The sequence below is a fragment of the Gymnodraco acuticeps genome, unplaced genomic scaffold (genome assembly GCF_902827175.1).
Source record: "Gymnodraco acuticeps unplaced genomic scaffold, fGymAcu1.1, whole genome shotgun sequence".
Classification (NCBI taxonomy): domain Eukaryota; kingdom Metazoa; phylum Chordata; class Actinopteri; order Perciformes; family Bathydraconidae; genus Gymnodraco; species Gymnodraco acuticeps.
In genome coordinates, this window is record NW_022992150.1 from 176,966 (window position 1) to 201,489 (window position 24,524).

Consider the following 24,524-nt stretch of genomic DNA (forward strand, 5'->3'; position numbering starts at 1 on the left):
CTATAATAATATTATTATTATAATAATATATAATAATGCCCATTGCCAAGCATCGTTGTAGCATTTCCCTCCGAATAATGGTCGAAGACTTGACTGATGATATGAGTTTATTGAAATCTCCAATATCAACGTATGAGCTATAAAGACACAACAATAACAAATACATTTAGGCTCCATTTGTCTTAGAATCACTTTAGCATACTACCAAAAGTTAACTCTAAACAGACAGCAAAGCTACAAAACAGCATACAAACGAATTAGGACACAACCTACATGTTTATATAGTTAATACCAACTTTGTGCCTCTTCGGGGGATGCTAAACTTAAACATAAACTTTATCCTTTACTTTATCCGTCTTTATATGTAGATTAATTTCCGCTCCTTTTCTCCGTCACGTTGTTTCCATAGCAACAACATCTTCCTGTCAACAGCGTAAACTCGCCTTCAAAATAAAAGCATCTAAATAACACAGGAATTCCTAACTGTATCATTATAACATGATGATGGTGATAAAGAATGCATCTAACGTTTCGCTGTTCATAATAATACAAAACAGTGCATTAAACAAACCATCATGCTCTTACTTTGAAATCATGCGGAAATGTCGTGATCAGCAGGCCATCACATGATTTCCGAAAATAACCGAGTGACACGAGTAGATTTTTGCCAAGACCGGCGGAAAGTTTGTCTCAAAACTCTGTGTGAGTAAAAAGACGATCCACAAGCAGAAATGTGAGATCCACAAGCGCATTTTTGTTTGACAAATACAAAATGGATTCACAAATGCCTGATCGGAAGTTGTCAATGTTAAAGAGATATTCACAGATCCTTTTTTTATTTGTGAAAATATTTTGCGTATTTGCAGATCCGTTTTACATTTGCAAATTCATTTGTGAGTTTGCAAATCTTTTAAATGCATTTGTGGATGGTGTTTTACATTTACAAATCACATATTTACACAGAAATTATTTGTATGTTCACACAAATAATTATGAGACAAATCTATGCCCATTCTATTCTTGTTTTTTCTAGTTCCTTTTGGGTTGCCTGACATGACCGAGAAAACGCCAGCCAAGTTACAAATTCTTCTGAATCCCGATGACACCAGGAAGCTAGTTCTGCCTAATGGAATTCCAGAGACAATGGCGCAGCTTACTGATGAAGTCAGGAAAGTGTGTGAAATAGAGAGCCACAGTGACGCATCCTAAAACCCGGAAGTAAACTCCTTCCGGTTCCCTCGACAAAAAAGCAATGCAATTTCTCCATAGGATTTTGGAAAATAGCTCGAAATAAGGTCTGTGGTTGAAACACATTTAAGAGACGGATCACGTTTTTGTTCAGTCGGATCATAAATCTAATTGATAGATTATGATCAATAGATTTATGATTCGAAAATTATAAAGTAGGGTAGACATGTGGATATTATCCGGCTGAACAAACGTGATCCGTCTCTTAAATGTGTCTCAACCACAGACCTTATTTCCAGCTATTTTCCAAAATCCTATGGAGAAATTGCATTGCTTTTTTTTGTCGAAGGAACCGGAAGTGGTAAAATGCTAACTTACTTCCGCCGGGTTTTAGGACGTGTCACTGTGGCACTCTATAGGTGGATGTTTTAGAATGCAATATCAAGACAGAGACATTGGAGATGCACTATCCTGACATCCACTGCTGACCTTGAAGATTTGACAACTATCAAGGTCATCCCAATACCTGATGATGGTGTCCAAGAATACATCTTTACCGTCTGTGAAGAAGCAGTGTCTGCTCAATCAGACGATACTGACATCTTGTCCACACCCTCCAGCTCAGTCTCTACAAGAACTCGTATCTGGTTGAAATTATTGAACTGACCTTGTTCAAAGATTGCATAAGGATTGAACTGCATTTTTCGTTGCTTAATTGTTTTGGCCTCTGTATGTTTCATATGAAGTTAAAAAAGAATGTGACTTCACAGATTCTGGTGCTACTTAAACCCTTCTTAATGGCTAATACATGTGTATCTGAAGTTGTAATTAAGAGCTGCAGAAAATATTGTTGAAGTGTTTAAAAATGTTAAAAAAAACAAGATGTCATGCATACATTCTAGTCTTTTATTAAAAGGCATCCAGGTTTTAAACGCATTACATATTTACATTTTAAAGGAGCTAGTTTATGCAAGCTATAGTTTAACATGTTCATATGCATATTTGTGATGTAGCCTATATGGTTAAGGCTACAGGAGAGTTTTGTAAAAAAAAAAAGTCAAAGTGATCTTGATTTACTTTATACTTTTATTTATTTTTTACATAAGTGCAAATTGGTTGCATAATTTACTCAATTAATTTATTGATGTATTTATTTTTAATGAAAAAAATATTGTATTTTATAAAACAGAATAGGTGATGCATATTTTAAAGACATCCCAATAAATGTTTAGGTCTTTTGAAGAGAATATTCCTGTCTTTATGTGAACTGAGCTAAACAAAGTGTTATAAGTTTAAGTGTAAATGTAATTTGTTTACAGTAAACAAAACACAGTATTGTATTGATGTACATTAAAGTTTTTGCTTTGTAATAAAAGAAAAATATTTATAATAAAAATATTGCCTGCAACAAAATGAAGTATTTTTTTTAAATTGTTTGCACACACTTAAAGGTGGGGTGTAGGTAAATTTGAGAAACGGGCTCGAGATACACTTTTTGTGTTGGAGGAGGGGCTCTGTAAGGAAGTGGCAGATTTTTTCCGGCTGTGTATTTTCAAATTCTAGCGCACTTGAGCTGGTTTCTCCAAAATTTACCTACCCCACCTTTAAAAACTCTACTTAGATCTAATATAAATATGAGGTTAGTCCAAAAGGAAAAATTAAGTTATAACAAAGTAATACATGTTGTGCGGTCTTCAGAATGAATCATCTTATTACTTTGTGTGAATGTAAATATATATCTTAGACGGAAGCAATATTTTTTACTTAACTCAAATACATTTTTTGAGGTCAAAAAATAAATTTTGAATAAACGAAAAAAATTGCTGTAACAAATTAGTGAAACATTTTAAGTTGATCCAAAGTATCAATTTGTTCAGTGCATAGTAATCTTTGAATATCATGTTACAATGAAAAACCATTGTAACTATCATTTAAGACAAAAGGCAGAAAAACTGTCTTTTCAACATGTGTTTTTCTTCTAATAATGAAACAGCAAATGCATACTTACAATAAAGTAGAGACAAGATGCATTGTATTCCATATCTTTGTTTGATTTGTTTTTGTTTTTGTTCTTTAAATGTATTTGTGATGCAGCCACCAGAGGGCAACATGGTGACTTTGATTCACAGTCAGATAGATTGTAAATAAGCTTTGGGAGCCAGTCGCAGATTGTCTGCGTTTCATTTGGTCTGTTTACACTTTATTTCTGATTCTGATAAGCCTTTGATGCAGGCTTGAGTTTACTACTCGGCATGGTTGTGGTCTTTAATCTGGCTGGAGAAGACCACAGAAATGTTTAAAATAAGAATACGTTTTCATTGTATTTTCACTCAGTTTTCTCTTAAATAAATACACTTTTTTACTTGACGCAAAATCTGATCTTTACAGAAAATAAGAAAATATGTTCTCATTTTATCAGTGAGACATTATTACTTGCCCTATAGTATGTAAACAGTTCGATTTTAAACAACAACATTTACACCCTGGGCCAGGGTGAAGAATCACTATCGCCTTTGGTGTAAAGTAACTATTACTCAAGTAGGCTACTACTTAAGTATATTTTGAGGTACTTGTACTTTACTTGAGTATTACCATTTTATACTTTGTACTTCTACTCCACTACAAATCACCATTGAACTTTTACTTCACAACATTAACGTATGGCTTTAGTTACTTTGCTGATATGGAATAATGATAACATGATCAACACTTAAATAAGACTTTAGCTACACCTGGATTGAATTCACATGATAAATAAAAGCAGTTAGCAATTAGTTCCACCTTTACCAGTGATAATCATATTATCAATAATTATAATCATAACATAGATTCTGAAATGGGCCAATCTGTATCATGAGTAGGTTATGGTACATTAAGTATTTGTATGCCAATACTTTTCTACTTTCTCTTGAGTAACATTTTAATTGCAGTACTTGTAGGCTACTTGTGAAAGAGTATTTCTACACTTTGGTATTTTCTACTTTTACATTGCAATCGCTTTTACATTGTACTTTGTAAGAAAGAAAACAATTGAAACGAAGGCACAAGGATTTTTTCTGCCATGGTGTGAATTGAGTTTTAAAATATATATTGTTAAAGCCCAAGTAGTCTTATGACTCCGTGTACATGGTATAGCGAAACAACGAACAGTTGCTGCAGCTGTGCTACTATATAGTCTAATGTAAATGTATGCACCTACTTCATAAGTAGGCATATTTTAAAAGACTCTTCATGCAATATGTAAGCCTATTATATTTTCCTTTTTATTTTGCATATATCCATTTCCTGTAACAAAGTAAACACCCGCTGTGTGAGGAGAAGAAAGTATTTCTGTTTACAAATTTACCGCGGAATTTAAAACAAAAACAGTTCGGTGTCACGTGGCGTTTTTTTCTCGGATCACGTGCCATGGTTCTTAAGTTCCATTCGAGAAAGATGACGTCGTATGGTGAGCGCTCGATACGAATCCAGTCAGTGTTCCAAAACACATCTCAGTCACAAACACACACAAAGTTGTTTGTAGAGAGAGAGGCATTTTCTAAATAAATTCGAAAAACCTGATACATATGTCAACCTTATGGCGCGTTTCCACTGCAGCGGGGTAGCCCCGTTTAAGCGTCCCCTAAGCGTCCTCGCTCTGGCATTGGGCTGCCTCGCTGGCCGGCCCAGGCCGTGGCGCATTTCCATTACAGTTTACGGCCCGTTCTTACACTACAGGCGTCAAAAAATGCTTTCAACGCTTCGCCTATTCATTTTGAATGGGGTGACGTAGGATATTTTCAAACTTCGCCGAACTGCATTGTGGGTAGCATGGCAAGGCGTTGCAAGCATCCCGAGCGTCTATCGGCGTCAAAAGTTGAACAATGTTCATCTTTTGAGGCTCGATGCTTGCTCGAAGCTGGCGTCAGCCAATCAAATCCCGTTTATGCAAATCCCGCCAGTACAAGCGCTAGCCAATCAAACCGCGTGCAAGCTGGGAGAGCCAGACCGCAGTTCATTTCCTCATTATTCCAAACGAGAAATTACGGTAGCAAATCACCCGGTTCTTTACGACCAGAACTATTTACCGGGATACAAACCGGAGGAACCAGGCATGGAGGAGTGGCAAGAAGACAGTGGGTGAAACTGGTAGGTTTTCGCCTGTTTGGGGATTTTATATCCAGTTTACTTCGTTTTAACATTGCTATTGCTTTGTATGTCGGGGGCGGGAGATTCATGTGATTGGTTGTTGGTCGCGTTGCTCGCAAAAAATCGCAAAGCCTCAGACACGCCCAGCTTCAAGCTTTTTCGACGCCTGTAGTGTAGACGGGCCGTAACAGGACCTGGGGTAGCAACGCAGTGTAGGCGGGGCGATCGGCTTTGTTTTTGTTCACATTTCGAGTTGTTCCGTCGAGCTCCCGCTGGATTTGATCATCCCCAATGAGATGTAGGAACGTCGTCACCTCCTCGGTCGACCACGGTGTGCTTTTCTTATTAGACGTAGCCATTTTTGTAGCTCATCCGTTTACAAAATGCTTGTTATAAAAATGCTGCAAGCTTGCTTCTAGATATATATGCGACGCTAGGGATGAACTCGCGCGCAATCTTTTGACGATTCTCTCTGACCAATCAGCAGTTGAGAGTGTTGACGTCACTAGTTCAGCCCTGGCCCTGGTCTGAGGGAACCACGATTTTATGAGGCCGGAAAAAGAGGGAAAAAGTACCCGCTGGCCGGTACTAGGCTATATGGAAACGCCACCAAAAACCGGCCTGGCCCGCTTGAGGACGGTTAAGGACGCTTAAACGGGGCTACCCGCTGCAGTGGAAACGCGCCATTAGTGAGCTCAACTGTTGCTACAATGCCTCGGTAAGTAGGCCTACTTTAGTCCGTTTTTTCTTGTATTTTAAAAGGTCTATGCAAGATACATTTTGCAAGTCAACTTCTTTGTTTAATTGGCCTCAACTTGTGTTTTTTAATGTTTTCGACTTGTATTGATACTTACCATTTGCTAACAGTAATATAGGCAGCTGACATCATTACTTTCAGATTTCTTAGCACTATGGGGGGGTTGAGTCACTTTATTTTCCACTCCATCAATGTTTCTGGATATAGTTTATCTCCTTTTATATTTTGTTGTCATAACTGTTGCATTAATAGTGCACTAACGTTCATACATGCCTTTCAGACGAACAAGGAGGACAGCTCCATCCAGACCTAAACAAAAGGTGTATGTGCCCCCCCCAACCAACACGTGACGAGGAGTGTGCACAAGAAAATGACTTGATCGAGATTCTCAAGTCATTCGGAGGCTTTGAGAGCTACGTGGAGCTGAGACAAAGGTGAGATGCATATTTATATATTTCATCATTAACATGTAACTAATACAGCTTTGAGTAGGCTTATGATTTTTAGGGTACAGTCATTTCAAGGGGGGGGGGGGATATTCCTTTAAAATACCATAAACAAGCAAATGCCCAGGTGAAAGAGACCGTGACATGCTTCGCTTCAGAGGAATGACAAAGTCTGAAAATGCTCTTTGTGTCTTGTTTGCAGAGAGAATGTGGTCCAGAGACTGGAGTCACTGTTCAAAGAGTGGCTCACAGAGATGTGTCTGCAAATGGTAAGACATCTATCTTTATAAAATATTTTTCTTTCAAAAGTAACTCCTAAAATTATACTCGAAATGTGTTATTGGTTTGGTAACATTTTCTTTGTTGTTGTAGAATTCACCAGACATTGTCCCGCAGAAGGTTGGAGGGAAGCTCGTCCCTTTCGGCTCCCATCACCTGGGGGTCGCCTCGAAAGGCGTCGACATCGACGTCCTCTGTGTGGGACCGGGTTTCCTCCAGAGGAAGGACTTCTTCTCCTCTTTCGTTAGAAAACTGAAGAGGCAGAGAGAGGTCAAAGACATACGGGTACGTCTATAAGACATTCATTAAGTTACTTTTTTTACCCTGTTGCAAGTTACTGACTGTTGTTGTCTTCAGGTCATTGAAGAGGCATTCGTGCCTGTCGTTAAACTGACCTTTGAAGAACTTGAGGTAAATTTGACCTAAGAAGAAATGTTGTCTCTGCAGTATTCTTCAATCAAAGGTTTGTCAGCATGTGTATTCATCTTTGTTTGTGTGCTCCTGCTACATCCTAGATAGACTTAGTCTTTGCCAGGGTGGCCAGGTACAGAGTCCCACAGGAAATGGACCTGCTCCGAGAGGATTGGCTACAGGGGACGGACCTCCACTCTGTGAGGAGTCTGAACGGTAAGCATCATGTTAGAGACCTGCGGGGACATCCTGCAGCATTAGTACCTGACAGCTGAACCCGTCAGGAAGGTTTTTGTGATGTATTTTGGTCTGCCTTTTTTAAAGTAACTCTTTTGATATTAATCTTTCTCTTGTTTGTTTTTTGTAGGCTACAGAGTAACAGAGGAGATCCTCAGGCTCGTACCGAATGTTCAGAACCTCAGACTCGCTCTGAGGACCATAAAGCTCTGGGCCAAACGTGAGTCGAGATCTCTTCTTGTATGACTAAATGAATCAGAAAATACTAAAACAGCCATAAACCTAATTGACTACATCTGCAGTGGGTTGGAGCAGATTAGATCATGCCAGTGTTATCATGAGGTAACATTGTGAAGTGGAGGTCTTAATCTGTTCTCTCATCCTTTCTCTTCAGAAAGAAACATATACTCAAACTCTCTGGGTTTCCTTGGCGGCGTTTCCTGGGCCATTCTGGTAGCCAGAATCTGCCAGGAGTACCCGAACGCCTCAGCCTCCACCCTGGTCACAACGTTTTTCAAGGAGTACAACATGTGGTGAGTTGTCCCATTTCTTCAGTAAATGCCTTCTTTCCAATAAAACAGAAGAAAAAAAATCCACTAAACCATATTTTGTATAAATCTTGTTTTGTGACAGGAAGTGGCCAAACCCCATCATGTTGAGGGAGTTGAAGGATTGTCATTTCAACCTTCCTGTGTGGGATGCAAGGGTAAGGCCTCGGCAGAATTTAAACTATAAATATAAAATATATCAGTTAACTAACACATTTGCCCAAAAGCAACTGCAAGCTGAACATGATGCATTTTCCAGGTTAATCTGGCAGACCGCTCCCACTCTATGCCAATCATCACACCGGCATATCCAATGCAGAACACTGCTTTTCAACGTGACTCCCTCCACCCTGGCCATCATGAAGGAGGAGATCCAGCGCGGTATGTCTCCACTCAGACATCCATCAGATGCTCACAGAGCACACAGTCTCAGAGCTGTCCTGTGATTTACAATCAGTTGGTCAGAAATAAGCATTTCAACTTCAATCACTGCACTGTACTTGGATTAGGTTGCCACGATTTAGCAATGTTTAACTCACATCTTTAGGAACATTACAGGAAATCATGCACACAAAGAGGAGATTCATTTTTAACAAGCTTTCCCTTCCTCTCTCACAGGCCACACTATCGCCCGCTGGTCCCAACTCTTTGAGAAGCCCAATTTCCTCAGGAAGTACAAGTATGTAATAATCTGCCCAAATATGAACATGTGTATTAGCAAACACAATATATACTTTCTTAAATATTGACATCTCCACCAAGTTTATTAGTCATTCTTAGCTCTGATATTTTATACATTTTTGTATCTGTCTTGATGCTTTTTCTAATAGTATAATTATGCTTTCAAAGAAAATATCTTTATATCTGATGTTTTGTCACGTTGTGTTTTTTCTTAATGAAGATGGAACAGTGTGAAAATTCACACTGCATAAAATACTGTTCTGCTTATTTTCATCTGAATGATGTATTTGTTTTCACACGTTGTGCTTTATAGTACGTGAATTGGTATTTGAGTTTATATTAATGTGAGCTACTTAAGGCAGAGTCTTTATATATTGCATACTGTAACTGATGGATTTGACCTAAACCCAAACTCTTCAATGACTTCTGTCAGTGGCGTGCACAGACATGTATAGGGGCAGGTGCTCAAGAGAAAAAAAAAGGGCACCTTCTGAGTCGTCGTGGCGGTCGCGCCGAAATTGTGCGCTCCGAAATTGTGCGCTCCGAAATTGTGCCCAAAAATGTGCCGGATAATGGCGGATTTTGTTAGTTTCTTTTCGGTTTTTGGTTACTTTATTTCGGTTTTAGGGTTAGGGTTAGGTTAGGGTTATGTTATTTAATTCTTATTTTGCCTGATTTTACTGATTTATATCAAAAAATTAATTATTTTAACATTTATTTTTATTATTCTAAATGACTTAGGGGGGTCCAATCTGAAGCTAGGGGGGGACTAGCTTCTAGCTTCTACACGCTAAAGCAACTGTAGTCAGGGATGCAAACTCATCAGGTATGAAAAAGGTGACAAGGATCCGACCCCACGGAATATCGGCTTTAAAATTAGGAATAACAGAGGATTTTAGCAGTCAGAACAACTAAAGCAGCAGGTAATAATAACAGAAACGCCAAAGAGTTACATCTAATAGAAATATATAAAAGCATTTATTTTAATTGTGTAGCAGTCAGTTTATAATTTTGGCAGCACTGTTGAGCATTTTGAAAATGTATTTTCATGCCTTTTAGTATTTTTATAATAATTTTCTACTTTCACTTGAGGAACATTTTGAATGCAGGACTTTTACTGTAACAGAGTATTCCTACACTCTGGTACTTCTACTTTTCCTCAAGTACAAGATCTGAGTACTTCTACTTTTACTCAAGTACAAGATCTGAGTAGGCCTACTTCTACTTTTATTAAGTACAAGATCTGAGTACTTCTACTAAAGTACAAGATCTGAGTACTTCTACTTTTACTCAAGTACAAGATCTGAGTACTTCTACTTTTACTCAAGTACAAGATCTGAGTAGGTCTACTTCTACTTTCATTAAGTACAAGATCTGAGTACTTCTACTAAAGTACAAGATCTGAGTACTTCTACTTTTACTCTAGTAGCCTACAATCTCTATACTTATACCACCTCTGTTTATAGCCTATGAAAAAAAACTATTAGAAAACGAAGGCTAAAGCTAACGTTAGCAGATAGTGACAATGATATTGCGACAGAAAAACTTTTCAGTTCACATCACGCTCTGCCGCTCTGCTCTGAACACCTGAACGGCCCGTTCTAACAGCTGTTCACCAGCGGCTCACCCCCTAATCCAGAGGTTCTCAATTGTTTTTCAGCCAAGGACCCCTTACAAGATAGAGAATACACCAAGGACCCCCTCATTCTGATTTGTGATTTTGGGCTATATAAATAAAAATGTACTTGATTTGACTTGTATGTCCCTTGGAATAATCTGACGTAGCCTATTTTTTACACTTCTATAGTCTTAGTTATGTGAAAGAACAACACAAGAGAAATGTATTAGAAAGATATTGGATATGTATTAAAATATTTGCTCCATCTCAACACAGAATACCCATAAAACAATCAATCAATTAGCTGCAAGTAACACTGTACCTAAAGAAGGGAAATCAAGAGAAAAGTGATCATTTGAAGTGCATTTCAGAACATACACACAACACACAACACACAAGACACACACACACACACACACACACACACACACACACACACACACACACACACACACACACACACACACACACACAACACACACACACACACACACACAAGGGTTAAAGTGGGCCGGAACGATCCAGAACAGCGTTCCGGCACCTTCGATAATAAGTAAATAAATCTGATTGGCAGTTTCATACATAATAATATCAAGCGAGTTCACAGGGCTGCCAACTCTCACACAATTGACATTTTTCACACGCTCTCAGCCACAAGTCCGTTTTCTCAAGCAGTGAAAAACAAATTCACAACTGATAATGTCATGGTGCGAAAAGAAGACACTTCTGCACATTGCGCAACAGCAGCACCATGACCATCTGAATAGTGAGAAATATACACAAATGTATTATATTGTAACTTATTCCCATGCATGTTGCTCAAAGTAATCAGTCTCACTTCTGCGTCTCTCCCTCTCCTCTCCCGCCATGCGCACCAGGCAGGAGTGAGAGTGAGTTACCATGGTTACGGGGACGCTCTGTGTCTCTGTCGCTCTGAAACTTCTCGTGATTCCCAATAATACGTTTTTAGTAATATAACATAATTTTACAGTTTTGGTTAACATTATACAGGGTTAATGTTTCTTGATTAAATCCAAAGAGGGCAAGGTGGTGTAGACATGTAGGAAATGTGTTTTAAATTACAATTTGTTCACACACACACAGAGAGAGAGAGAGAGGAGAGAGAGAGAGACGAGGAGAGAGCAGAGAGAGAGAGAGACGAAAGAGAGAGAGAGAGAGAGAGAGAGAGAGAGAGAGAGAGAGAGAGAGAGAGAGAGAGAGAGGAGAGAGAGAGAGAGAGAGAGAGAGAGAGATAGAGAAAGAGAACTGTCTGCTTAGTTGCAATACTGTAGCTTATGCAATTTAGGCCTAGAAATTGTTTATGTAACTTATGTGCCAGTGTGTCCATGGTTTTGAGTCTGTCTGTGTGTTGAGCGCAGCGCCGTCTGCTTTTTGCAGTACAGTAACTAAAGTAAGTTAGGACTAAGCATACCGGTAGTTTTCTGTGGACCTGTCTGTTTTTCATTTACTTCATTTGTAGCCGTAACCGGTCGTTTTAAAAATCTGTCCATCTTCGTAGTATGCTAGCCGTGTTATATATCTATGACGCTTGCAGCGGCGCTCTTTGACTGACGTAACAGTTATTGTTGTTTCCACGGTAACGCGCTTGATTTTTAAATGTATCTATTTGTTATATTTTACGGAGCACTGGAGGGTTCATAGAGAGAAAAATAAATAAAACGTGGCCACGTTTTACTTTCTCGTGCGCACGCTTTAGTAACTCGTGCGCACGCTTTAGTAACTCGTGCGCACGAGTTACTAAAGCGTGCGCACGAGTTACTAAAGCGTGCGCACGAGTTACTAAAGCGTGCGCACGAGTTAATAAAGCGTGGCCTCGTTTTGTGTGTGTGTGTGCGTGTGCTGTTCGTGGTAATTTGAAAACAAATGCCGGTGGTGTCGGATACACACACATACACACATCATGCGCCCCGGTGACAGGACATCTCCTTCATAAAGCGAGGGGGAATACTCAGTTCGATGTGTGTATAGGTGTGTGTGGTTAAACGTAGCAGCCTCGATCCCTATTCAGCGGTTCTAGTGAAGTAAACAGTAAAAGGCACAGCTCTTTGCAGCTGGTGCTGCTCTTCTCAGATTCTGCTGAGTTACACGTTACTGCCTCCAGTGCCCTGTACGACGAAGCCAGTTCAACAGACCCTGGACCTGGATATGTTCGATTTACCCGGCTTAACTGACCCTAACAAACGCGATGTCGATAAGCGGTCCTACGAAGCTGATTATCAACTCAGTAAATCAACCAGGGTTTCTCTGTCCGGCTGAGAGCGCGCTCACGTGAAAGGGACGGGGTTAGCAACATTTGACCAATCACAAACATGGAGACGCGTGCTGACAGCGCAGCGTCATGCTTCATGAATGAATAGTGTAAATAGTAGTGCTGTCAAAATTATCGCGTTAACGGCGGTAATTAATTTTTTGAATTAATTGCGTTAAAATATTTAACGCATTTAACGCATGTGCAGAATGGCCCGCCCCATACATGCCACCAGTGGCAGCGCCAGGGTATGGCTGGGGTAGGCTACACCCATACCAAGAAATGGCTTAGCCCCACCATGAAAAATGATGTTAAAGTAAGCAAAATAAAGTCTGCCAACTCGCGGAGTAAATTGCACAGACAGCAGTTAGTAAGATTGATTTCAGTAGCCACGGTTTTGAAAACTTTTGTCACGTAGTGATCGTCTTCTCAATAGAACATCTTTGATAACGGCGTGGTGTTGTTGCAGGAAGTCCCGACGGAGAATACTTTTGCTGTAGTACAGGGGTGCACATAACTGGTACGCAGGTTATGTGCGTAATCTGAAATGCGTACCGTCACTTGTGTCACAAAGCGCATTTGCGTACCGACGTACTTGTGAAGCTTTTCCAGAAGGCGGTTAGATCACCGGACGACAGAGTCGGTCTCCGTGTGCACAGACAGGGCTGCTGTTAACGTCGGTCTGTAATTGTGCCAAAACTAGCCAACCGGCTGCGGAGGGAGACTCCCCCCCCTTCACTGGAGAACTGCGCTAAAACAGCTGATCACAACGTTCACACTCTGTGGTCAAGAAGTACTCCACTAGCCGCCGCCCCCCCCCTCTGTCGACTTTCCTGAAGTACTCCCCCGTTGATAGAAATCAACACGTAATGAATTAAGACCCCACGGTTTGATGATTGATGTGTGGGTTGTCTTTCATTTTGACATGCAGACAATGTTATAATAAACATAGATACTGTATGTTAAATGGATATATCCGCCTTCTTTCCATTCCCACAACAATATACATAAATGGCATATTTTGGAAAATAGTTCGAATGGTGATTAATCATGATTAATTAATTTTTAAGCTGTGATTAATCTGATTAAAAATTGTAATCGTTTGACAGCCCTAGTAAATAGCAAATCCTGCTTCGTAGTACAGGCCACTGGTGCCGCAGAGATTTCATAAAGTGAAGGAGGTTTTCCTTCTATAAAACAGCTGTGGGCAGCAGATACTGTGAGTCACGGACAGGAATCCCTCAATTTAAATAAACGAGGCCACGCTTTATTAACTCGTGCGCACGCTTTAGTAACTCGTGCGCACGAGTTACTAAAGCGTGCGCACGAGAAAGTAAAACGTGGCCACGTTTTATTTATTTTTCTCTCTATGAACCCTCCAGGGCTCCGTAATATTTGAACGTAATCTATGAAATATTTTAGATTTAAAAAAAAAAAGATTATTTGTTGAAAAAAAAAAAAAATGAAAAAAAAATGATATCATGATAAATTAATGAATCTGAAAACTTTTCACGGACCCCCTGGCAGAGTGCCACGGACCCCCGGGGGGTCGCGGACCCCACTTTGAGAACCACTGCCCTAATCCCACCAGGAGCGTATGCGCTGCGTTGCGCTGCGGCTGCGGCGTTTTTAGCGATCGCGGCCACTCTAGTCAATGGGTGCTATTCCACCAGACACGCTGCGCCGCGGCTCGAAGCGTCCCAGAAGCTCCTCGCCGCAAGGAATTTCTAAAATATAGGATGAATCCTATTTTTGACGCAGCGCAGCGCGGCGCAGGCAGGAAGTGGAATGTTCATCCAACAACTGCGAGGCTGCACACACGACGCTCCGCTTCCGCAACGTTTTGAAACGCGCCTGGTGGGTTAGGACGCAGGAGGAGGTCGCAGCGCGGCGCAGCCGCAGCGCAGACGCTTCCAGTGGGATCAGGGGTCAGTCTGTGCCACAGTGACTCCGCACAGTTAACGAACACACTGTAGATAATGTAGCTGACCCTCATCCCGGAGCAGCAGAGTTCAGCCGGCCCGACAGGCAAGAAGACTCGAGCACACAGCTCGCGCTTCATATATTAAAAAAGAACACCATGCGCGTCATGATGGCACATAACAGCTCGCGACCGCAGATTATTTCGGCGATTAGATCAAATGTAAATTATATTTGACGCAACTTTAGTTACATTTCCATGACTTTTCCAAAACTTTGGGAAAAATATTGTTTTCCATAACTTTTCCAGGGCCTGGAATTTGCATTTTGAATTTCCATGACTTTTCCAGGTTTTCAATGACCGTACAAACCCTGTATAGTTTAGTTTGGCATCTGATTTAGGGGATTAAACAATACACTCGTTGTATTTGTTACCTGGTGGTTACTTACTTGGTCGTCACTAGGGCACTTTTAATCGTGTTGCTGCGTGCTGCTGCACCACACACCCGCCGTGGCCTGTCTGACTGACTACTGTCAGCTCTGCGCGCTGCGCGTTCACGTTGAGAGCAGGGAAGGGAGGGGCTGCAGCCAGAGCACGTACGGGAGTGCCGCGGGGCACGTGTGGGGATGTCTGACAAAATTACAACGCGCATTTGGGGCATTGTTGTATATATTAGAAGCTTTTAATCCAGAATTGATCGATGTTACCATGAGCCACAAAAAAAAAAAACGAACTTTCAAAAGGGCACATTGCTGTCAAGAGGGCAACACGGGCAGGTGCTCAAGCAACACACTCTCACTCCCTAAGCGTCCAGGAGCGACGTTTGGTCAGTGTCCGTGGCGTCCAGTTGTGACGCTCCTAGGCTCCTTCAGCGTCATAAAGGGACGCAAATAGCTTTCAACTGATTGCAATGTATTCCCATCTGCGGCAGGATTTGACGCTCATGGAAGCACGGCATTCGTTTGTGTCGGCTGCCCTTAAAGGCAATGTGAGCGTCCATTCCCATTGGATAACGGAGAATTGTACACCCGGAAGTAAGTATTCCTCTTACTGTCGATTGATTTTACAGTGATGCGTGCACTACTCGTCGACTAAAAAACACCAGATTATCCTTGTTAATTACACAACATTGATTGGTTTAAATTGTGTGCAATGCTTTTGTATTTTTCCCCTTCAATTCGGAGAAACAAATATTTTTTCTGAGTAAAGGATGGCAGAAGACCCTACACTACCCAGAATCCCCAGCTATCGTTTGGACTACACCATGTGCTCTGTTTGACAAACCTCGTGATAGTCCTCAAGCTCTTTGATTGGAGAGTGTGCTCCGAGGGTTACGCCGATTCTCGAACAGCACTTGAAATGGGATAGAACCAAGGCAGACTGTCCAAAACTGGATTTGAACGGGTCCACCGCGTCCCCCCCTCCCCCACCCCGTCCCCAGAACTACACATGCTGGCTATTCTGTTTCGCAACATGTTCTCTATCTATGGCACGTCTCTACTGGGAGTTGTAGTTTTAAAAGACGTTTTCGTATTTCCCATAATAAGAAGTTGCCCGTATTAAACTGTGTACATTTAAGGGATAGGAAACACTCAAATTTAAAACATATAATTAATAAATGGGTGAAAATTGCTTGTGCCCATAATGGGCAGCATACACACATGCCAGCTAAGGTCAGAAGAGCTTTATTTAACAGCTGGTCTTATGTTTGTGACCCCTGTTGTTAATTGATAACATTACATTACATTACATTAATTGATAAGCCTGAAACATGCACTTGTCAAGGTTCAGAGGCAAATTTTGCAAATATGGCAGTAGCCATCGATCAGCTTAAGATAAGATATACTTTATTGATCCCAAGTTGGAACATTTGCGTTACATCAGGATGTGTAACAGTTGTAAATATGCAGTGGTGTTTATTTGTAAATCATTTAGTATAATCACACAAATTCTGTGTTTTATATTTAACAATTCTGTGTTCTTTATTGATTGATTGTTCAATACCTGACAAGGTCGGAGATGAAATATCTACATACATCTTATAAGAGTATAATACATATGTATAATATCAGTTAAAATAAGTGCTTCAACATAGTTAACATTGCTGGAGGTATGCACAAATATTGATAGATGTCTTGTAATGCACTATTGAGGAACCTGCGACCCAAGTTTTTCATTCAATGCAGAACTACACCATAGTTGAAATCTTGAAAAGGGATGTGCATAATAGTCATTATATACAGTCTTTAATTAACTATTAGTAGAGAATAACGAGTAATGAATATACTTTATAGGGATCCTATTCATATCTAATAATGAAATTCAATAACATGCTTTAACCACTAGGTGTCCCTTTATATCAGCTGTGCACCTTTATGGTGTAAATACAGCCTATCTACCAATTGGATCAAATATAAAAGTCAGCCGAATTAGTGGTGATACTGCAAGGAGACGTATTGTGTGAAAAGAAATGTAAGATGTTGTTTAATGGCTGATATATTTATGATTCACATCACGTTTTCAGTTCCTCATGTTTGTCTTCTCATCAGGGCTCTATAAATACAGAACTACGGCAGATATGTAATATTTAATTCAGCCGAACCGTGTATTACAATGCCGTTATGTGATGACTTTCAAAGAGAAAAGCAAGCACACTCGGAATAAAGTATTATTTTATTTTTTTAAAATGTTTTCGGTCTGTTTCCATCCATCCATCTTCTCCCGCTTATCCGTGGTCGGGTCGCGGGGGTAGCAGTTCCAGCAGAGAGCCCCAAACTTTCTTTTCCCTGGCGACATCAACCAGCTCTGACTGGGGGATCCCAAGGCGCTCCCAGGCCAGCGAAGAGATATAATCCCTCCACCTGGTCCTAGGTCTACCCCTTGGTCTCTTCCCAGCTGGACGTGCCTGGAACACCTCCCTAGGGAGGCGCCCAGGTGGCATCCTAACTAGGTGCCCGAACCACCTCAACTGGCTCCTTTCGACGCGAAGGAGGAGCGGCTCAACTCCGAGTCCCTCCCTGATGACCGAACTTCTCACCTTATCCCTAAGGGAGACACCAGCCACCCTGCGGAGAAAACCCATCTCGGCCGCTTGTATCCGCGATCTCGTTCATTCGGTCTGTTTCCGGTATTTGTTAATGACGATGTGCTGTGAGATGTGAGACTGGAATTGCACAGGGGAAAATAACGTAGGCTATCTTTAGATGCGGATTTTGTTAAACTAATATGTTTGCGCTGTGGACCAACACTATACATTGACGGAGAAGGGGGTAGCAATAAAGATAACACCATTAAACAGTTACACAACATAACAGAAATAATATCGATAGCAGCGTCCCTAGCAACCACCTTGGTAACAATGAAAACGTCGCGATTTCCTGAAGTAATCTTCGTAATAACTAGAAAACTGTACATCCACTGCACACATAATCTGAAATAACAACTCATATTTCTCGCATCAAATGACATCAAAACGCATTTTAATGGCCAAACTAACTTTAAAATAGGCATTTTCCACCGAGTATAAAACAAAGTTCGGCCATGTTTTCTTTTTCTGCAGGGAGAAATTTGAAGATCACGTGACATAGACGCCAGCCATTGGAATGAATGGGGGGAAAAAACGTGGTTTGTCAAACAGAGCAGATGGTGTAGTCCAGAGCCCTAGAGAGATTTATCTCTCTAGGGCTCTGGTGTAGTCCAAACGATAGCTGGGGATTCTGGGTAGTGTAGGGTCTTCTGCCATCCTTTACTCCGAAAAAACATTTGTTTCTTCGAATCGAAGGGGAAAAATACAAAAGCATTGCACACAATTTATACCAATCAATGTTGTGTAATTAACAAGGATAATCTGTTGTTTTTTAGTCGATGAGTAGTGCAGATATCACTGTAAAATCAATCGACAGTAAGAGGAATACTTACTTCCGGGTGTACAATTCTCCGTTATCCAATGGGAATGGACGCTCACATTGCCTTTAAGGGCAGCTGACACAAACGAATGCCGTGCTTCCATGAGCGTCAAATCCCGCCGCAGATGGGAATACATTGCAATCAGTTGAAAGCTATTTGCGTCCCTTTATGACGCTGAAGGAGCCTAGGAGCGTCACAACTGGACGCCACGGACACTGACCAAACGTCGCTCCTGGACGCTTAGGGAGTGAGAGTGTGTTGGCTCAAGCACTACCTAGAGTCTGTGTGCACGTCTCTGACTTCTGTGAATGAACGTGCGGATGTTTGTAATTTGCTGTTTCTTTCTTTGTAATGTGTGATTGATTTGAATTTGTATTTGATTTGAATTGTTGAATCCCAGTTTCTTAATGAGGGTGTATTTGTGGTTTTGTTGTTTACTGTTATTAACTGAACATTAAAGGCCCCATGTCATGCTTTTCCGGTTATTACCCGTCCCCTTGTGTGTTATGTAGCTTTTTCTGCATGGAAACGGTCTGCAGAGTAACAAACCCTCAAAGTACACCCTGTAGGGAGAACAGAAAATACCTGTCTATGCTGCAGGAGCTCCGACAAGGCGTGTAGGACAGAGAGTGAACACATACTATACAGAGATGCTGTATGAGAAACCAATGTGAGTTTGGAACATTGAACAATGTAAATCTATTCTAGTAGACCTCAACAATGGAAATATGATCAGTAGAAATGGCCATGACATGGGACCTTTAAGACAGAATTGTGTTCAAGTAGTGTTGAGAAGTTTATCATGTGTTTTTCTATAAGAAATCTTAAACCTTTATTTAATAGTTGAATGCTGATTGTTTTATGTGCAGACCAGGTTGTGCTGTTTGTTGTTATTCATTCAAAATGAGGAGAAAAGCTGATTTAAAAAGCTGTTAACTTTTTCTGTCTGACTTTAATTTGCTGTTCCTGGAGTTCATAATTTTTACTGCATTTGTAATATTGTCCAATTCAATAAATCTGCCATGTGATATGATCCCTCTTGTTTTATTTGGACAAATGTGGACCTTTATTTCTGGGTTTTCAAAGTTGGACAGTCAGTACAGGCAGTTTCCATGATCTATCTAAAGATGTGTTTACCAGCTTTAATAAGAAGTGAGCAGTTGTGCTGTTGCGATTTAACATTAATGACACAAATGCAAATTCAATACAGTACCACCTCACTTTAAAAGGTTTTAAATGGTTAAAAAATTGATTATAATGAAGAATAGTAACCTGATTTTAGTGATGTTTCTCAATATGCTGTAGCTTGGCCTGTTTTAAATATCAGAAATACCTTCAACTATGACCGTTGTTTAAACAGGATTAATATTAAAATGAATATGATTAATGTAGTAAGATGCCAGCCTTTGCACAAAGGTTCAATGCTGTGAAGTGTATTGCAACTAACTTGTCTATTATGTTTCAAGGCATTACGTTCTGCTGCAAGCTACTTCAGCTACAGAGGAGCAGCATCCTGCATGGTAAGTACACTTTAAGTAAAACTGGAACGGATTTAGGCAAGGCAAGGCAAGGCAAGGCAAGGCAAGGCAAGGCAAGGCAAGGCAAGGCAAGGCAAGGCAAGGCAAGGCAAGGCAAGGCAAGGCAAGGCAAGGCAAGGCAAGGCAAGGCAAGGCAAGGCAAGGCAAGGCAAGGCAAGGCAAGGCAAGGCAAGGCAAGTTTATTTATATAGCACTTTTCAACACAAGGCAATTCAAAGTGCTTTACAAAAAATTAAAGACATTAAGAAAAAGGCATTTAAAATCAGTCATTAAAAAGAAAAGCTAATAAAAGAAACATTAAAAGAAAAAATACATGGATAAAAGTTTCAGTGCAGTCTAAGATATGAATAGTTCAATTAAACATTAAAAGAAAAAGTACATGGATAAAAGTTACAGTGCAGTCTAAGATATGAATAGTTCAATTAAAAGCAGCGACAAAAAGAAAAGTCTTCAACCTGGATTTAAAAGTAGTCAGAGTTGCAGCACACCTGCAGGTTTCTGGGAGTTTGTTCCAGATATTTGGAGCATAATAACTGAACGCTGCTTTACCATGTTTAGTTCTGACTCTGGGGACAGAAAGCTGACCAGTCCCTGAAGACCTGAGAGGTCTGGATGGTTCATAATTTAGCAGGAGGTCAGAAATGTATCCTGGGCCTAAACCATTCAGTGCTTTATAAACCAGCAGCAGTATTTTGAAATCTATTCTTTGACACACAGGAAGCCAGTGTAAAGACTTCAGAACAGGAGTGATGTGATCCACTTTCTTAGTGTTAGTGACGACTCGAGCAGCGGCGTTCTGAATCAGCTGCAGCTTCCTAATAGATTTTTTAGTGAGACCCGTGAAGACACCATTGCAGTAGTCGAGTCTACTGAAGATAAAAGCATGGACAAGTTTTTCCAAATCCTGCTGTGACATTAGTCTTTTAATCCTAGATATATTCTTTAGGTGATAGTAGGCTGATTTAGTAATTGTTTTAATGTGACTGTTGAAACTCAGGTCAGAGTCCATGACTACACCTAGATTTCTGGCTTTATCTGTTGTTTTGAACATTGCAGACTGAAGCTCAGCGCTAACTTTTATACATTCTGACTTGGCTCCAAAAACCATTACCTCAGTTTTATCTTTGTTTAATTGGAGAAAGTTCTGACACATCCAGTCATTGATTTGTTCAATGCACTTACTCAGTGTTTGAATTGGAGCATAGTCTCCTGGTGAAATTGTTACGTACATTTGTGTGTCATCCGCATAGCTATGGTAACTTATTTTGTTGTTTTTCATTATCTGAGCCAGTGGTAGCATGTAGATGTTAAAGAGAAGAGGCCCCAAGATGGAGCCTTGAGGAACCCCACATGTCATATTTGTCAACTCAGATGTGTATTTACCTATAGAAACAAAGTTGTTTCTGTCCTTTAAGTAGGATTCAAACCAATTTAGAGCTGTTTCCGAAAGTCCCACCCAGTTTTCCAGTCGGTCTAGTAATATGCTGTGGTCAACAGTGTCAAACGCAGCACTGAGATCTAATAATACTAACACTAAAGTTCTGCCACTGTCTGTGTTTAAGTGGATGTCATTAAAGACCTTTACAAGAGCAGTCTCAGTGCTGTGGTTTGGACGAAAGCCTGACTGGAACACATCGAAACAGTTATTTAAATGCAAGAAATTACTCAACTGTTGAAAAACAACTTTTTCAATGATTTTACCTAGAAATGGGAGGTTTGATATGGGCCTGTAATTGTTCATTACTGAAGCATCTAGATTATTCTTTTTTAAGAGCGGTTTAATGACTGCAGTTTTCAGGGCCTGTGGAAAAATACCAGAGTGAAGAGATTTGTTTACTATATGAAGTAGATCTGAGGCCATGCAAGGCAAAACATCTTTAAAAAATCCTGTCGGAATAATATCAAGGCAGCAGGAGGAGGATTTCAGAAGTTGTATAATGTCCTCTAGGTTTTTATCATTAATCTGCTGGAATTGTGTCATGGTGTTTGAATTGATGTTAAGTGGACACAGAGACAACACATTTGCTGTTCCTGATGCAGAGGCACTGACTGCTTGTCTGATTTTCTGAATTTTGTCAGTGAAAAAGGAGGCAAAATCATTTAGGCATTTTTGTCCACAATGAGAATGTTTATTTTTCTCTGAATCAGAAAACAGTTTTCATATTGTATTTCCACCAACTGTAGTGCTCTCTGAAACTGATGTTTTGTTTAATCTGTCAGGGTTGGCCTGAATCCGACACCTGGTGGTAAATCTGGAGAGAAATGTGTTGGTGACCCGGGCCCACATTAACGTCCAGTCCTACCCTGAACGTAGCACGGGCAACGCCAGGTAAGGACGAGTGGTTTTATGGTTATATCTGAGTTGATCTATTGAGTGTTATTCATTTACGAGAAATTAAATAATGTAATAGTAATGTTTTACACACACCACTCATTGGTGTGTACTTCTTCCTGTTTCTGAGAGGCAATCGGTACAGGCTGATAATTTCTCTTAAGCAGCAGCCCTTAAGCCAATAATATTAATTTCTATTAACTTGTTGCAGTTTCTTTACCAACTCAAATCATTGGTGTGTATTTCTGTTTCAGAGCGCCGGTCAGAACAAAGTGGCTGATTGGACTTGTGTTCAATGAACAGGGGGGCCAACACCTGTCAATAGACCTGACCCCCAATCTTCAGCGCTTCAGTGACATCGGTATGTTTACTTTTTCTAAATTCAGAAGAAATGGAGCAATGTCTTGTGAACTGCAGTCCACAGTGTGGCATGTCGCTGTCAGATGTTCAGAGAGGGGATGAGCACCTAAGCTCGATACATGTCCCAGAAGGACTTCAGCTGGGATCTGCCTCAGGAGCCTGGCAGGAGGGTTATCAGTGAGCACCGCTGCTCCATCTCCGACGAGTCACCAGGCCACAAAGAGGTCTCGTTCGCCTCACTCAGAAACTTCCAGCAAGAAGTTTAAATCTGACGAGGGGCCGAGCGAGGAAGTCTGTCTCAGCCAATCAAAGAGTGGAGGTCTCAAGAGAGCCCACACTCCTGAGTCAGAGTCACCGAGCAAGAGAGTCCGAACTGATCTGCTGAGGCCCGCTGAAACCTGAACGAGAAGGAGAGCCCCACCTCAGCCTCCATTTCATTTTTGTAAATATATGTATATATTTTATTATTTGTATATACATGTAAATACCTGTATAAATGTACAATATATATAAATTAAATATTTATTTGCAAAATGCACATGAAACAAAACTAGATGTATTTGATTCCCTTGAGTGCACTTGATGAAATTGTATTGTAGTTTTGGTGTGATTCAACAACACAAACGTATTTTCACTGCCACCACACCATTGTATATATTCAATTAATTCCCTGAAAGTCTTCAGGAATTACTAATCACAAAGTGATGTAGAACAAACCTTAGACATACACTTCATTAAAAACGACCGCAAAACGTCTAAAGAGACCGTAAACTGACCCAAAGGTATACTGTAAACACAGAGAAGCAGAACTAGATGCAAAACGACCACAAAGACAAACGAAAAAGGCAACAAATCAGAGGTGTAAAGTAACTAAGTAGATTTACTCAAGCATTATACTTAAAGGGGACCTATCATGCAAAATGCACCTTTGTACGTCTTTTATACATGAATATGTGTCAGGGAACTCACCAAGTGTCAGAAAACACAACCCTCTCTCTTTTCCTCCATACCCAAATCTCTAAAAATGGGGCTGCAACGGATCTGATTATTATTTGAATTTTTCTGACTTCAGAAAAGGGGTGCTCCGCCTATATGGGCAACTCTCCACCTATCAGGGGAATGAGAGACCGCTCGAAAGCGCTGGAGACGCTGTAGTACATATGCCAGGCCTGTAGGTGGCGCTGTATTCTGCCACAAAAGCAGAATCAGCCCTCGCAAAAACAGGGCGGGAAAAGAGCAAATAGAGCGAAATGAGGCATGGCTCAAATGTATGATCTGTTTGGTATTTTTGAAATAGGTATGGCCCTACAATATATGTTTCAAATATAGCATGATAGGTCCACTTTAAGTAGAATTCTGAGATACTTTTTGTTGCTATTTTGTACTTATACCCCAAGTACAATTTAGAGGAAAATCGTGTACTTTTACTCCACTACATTTATTTAATATCTTTAGTTACTTTGCAGATTTGAATTAATAATGTGAAATATGATCAACACTAAAATACTAAAACTGAACCTTTACCAGCTTTGATAAAATGTATAATCAAAACATATATTATTCTGAAATGGGTCAATCTGCATAATGAGTACTTTTACTTTTGGTACTTCAAGTATATTTGGTTGCCAATGTTGTATTATACTTGTAACAGAGTATTCCTACACTTTAGTATTTCAACTTTTACTTAAGTACAAGATCTGAGTTCTTCTCCCACGTGTGTGGAAAGGCTTTCTGTATTGCAATAGTTAAAGGAAACATTTAAACTATCTTGTTCTTGGCAACAATACAGCTGATTAAGCCACACAGAAAATTACGCAACTAATGCTTTGTAACTTAGTACACACATGCAGCAGGAATTATTTGGAATTTATTTGTGTTATATGGTTATAAGGAAGCAACATAAAT

General features: G+C 40.3%; 1 protein-coding gene across 1 annotated transcript; it reads left to right on the forward strand.

Annotated features, from left to right (window-relative positions):
- The first annotated feature begins 6,397 nt into the window (after positions 1 to 6,397).
- Positions 6,398 to 23,021, forward strand: LOC117538433 (poly(A) polymerase type 3-like). Its single transcript, XM_034204117.1, is given in 13 exon segments — positions 6,398 to 6,507; positions 6,722 to 6,788; positions 6,892 to 7,083; positions 7,156 to 7,209; positions 7,314 to 7,425; positions 7,577 to 7,670; positions 7,845 to 7,979; positions 8,080 to 8,152; positions 8,254 to 8,322; positions 8,324 to 8,375; positions 8,613 to 8,673; positions 22,514 to 22,620; positions 22,759 to 23,021. Coding segments are annotated over 13 exon segments (1,389 nt in total).
- Positions 23,022 to 24,524: the final 1,503 nt, after the last annotated feature.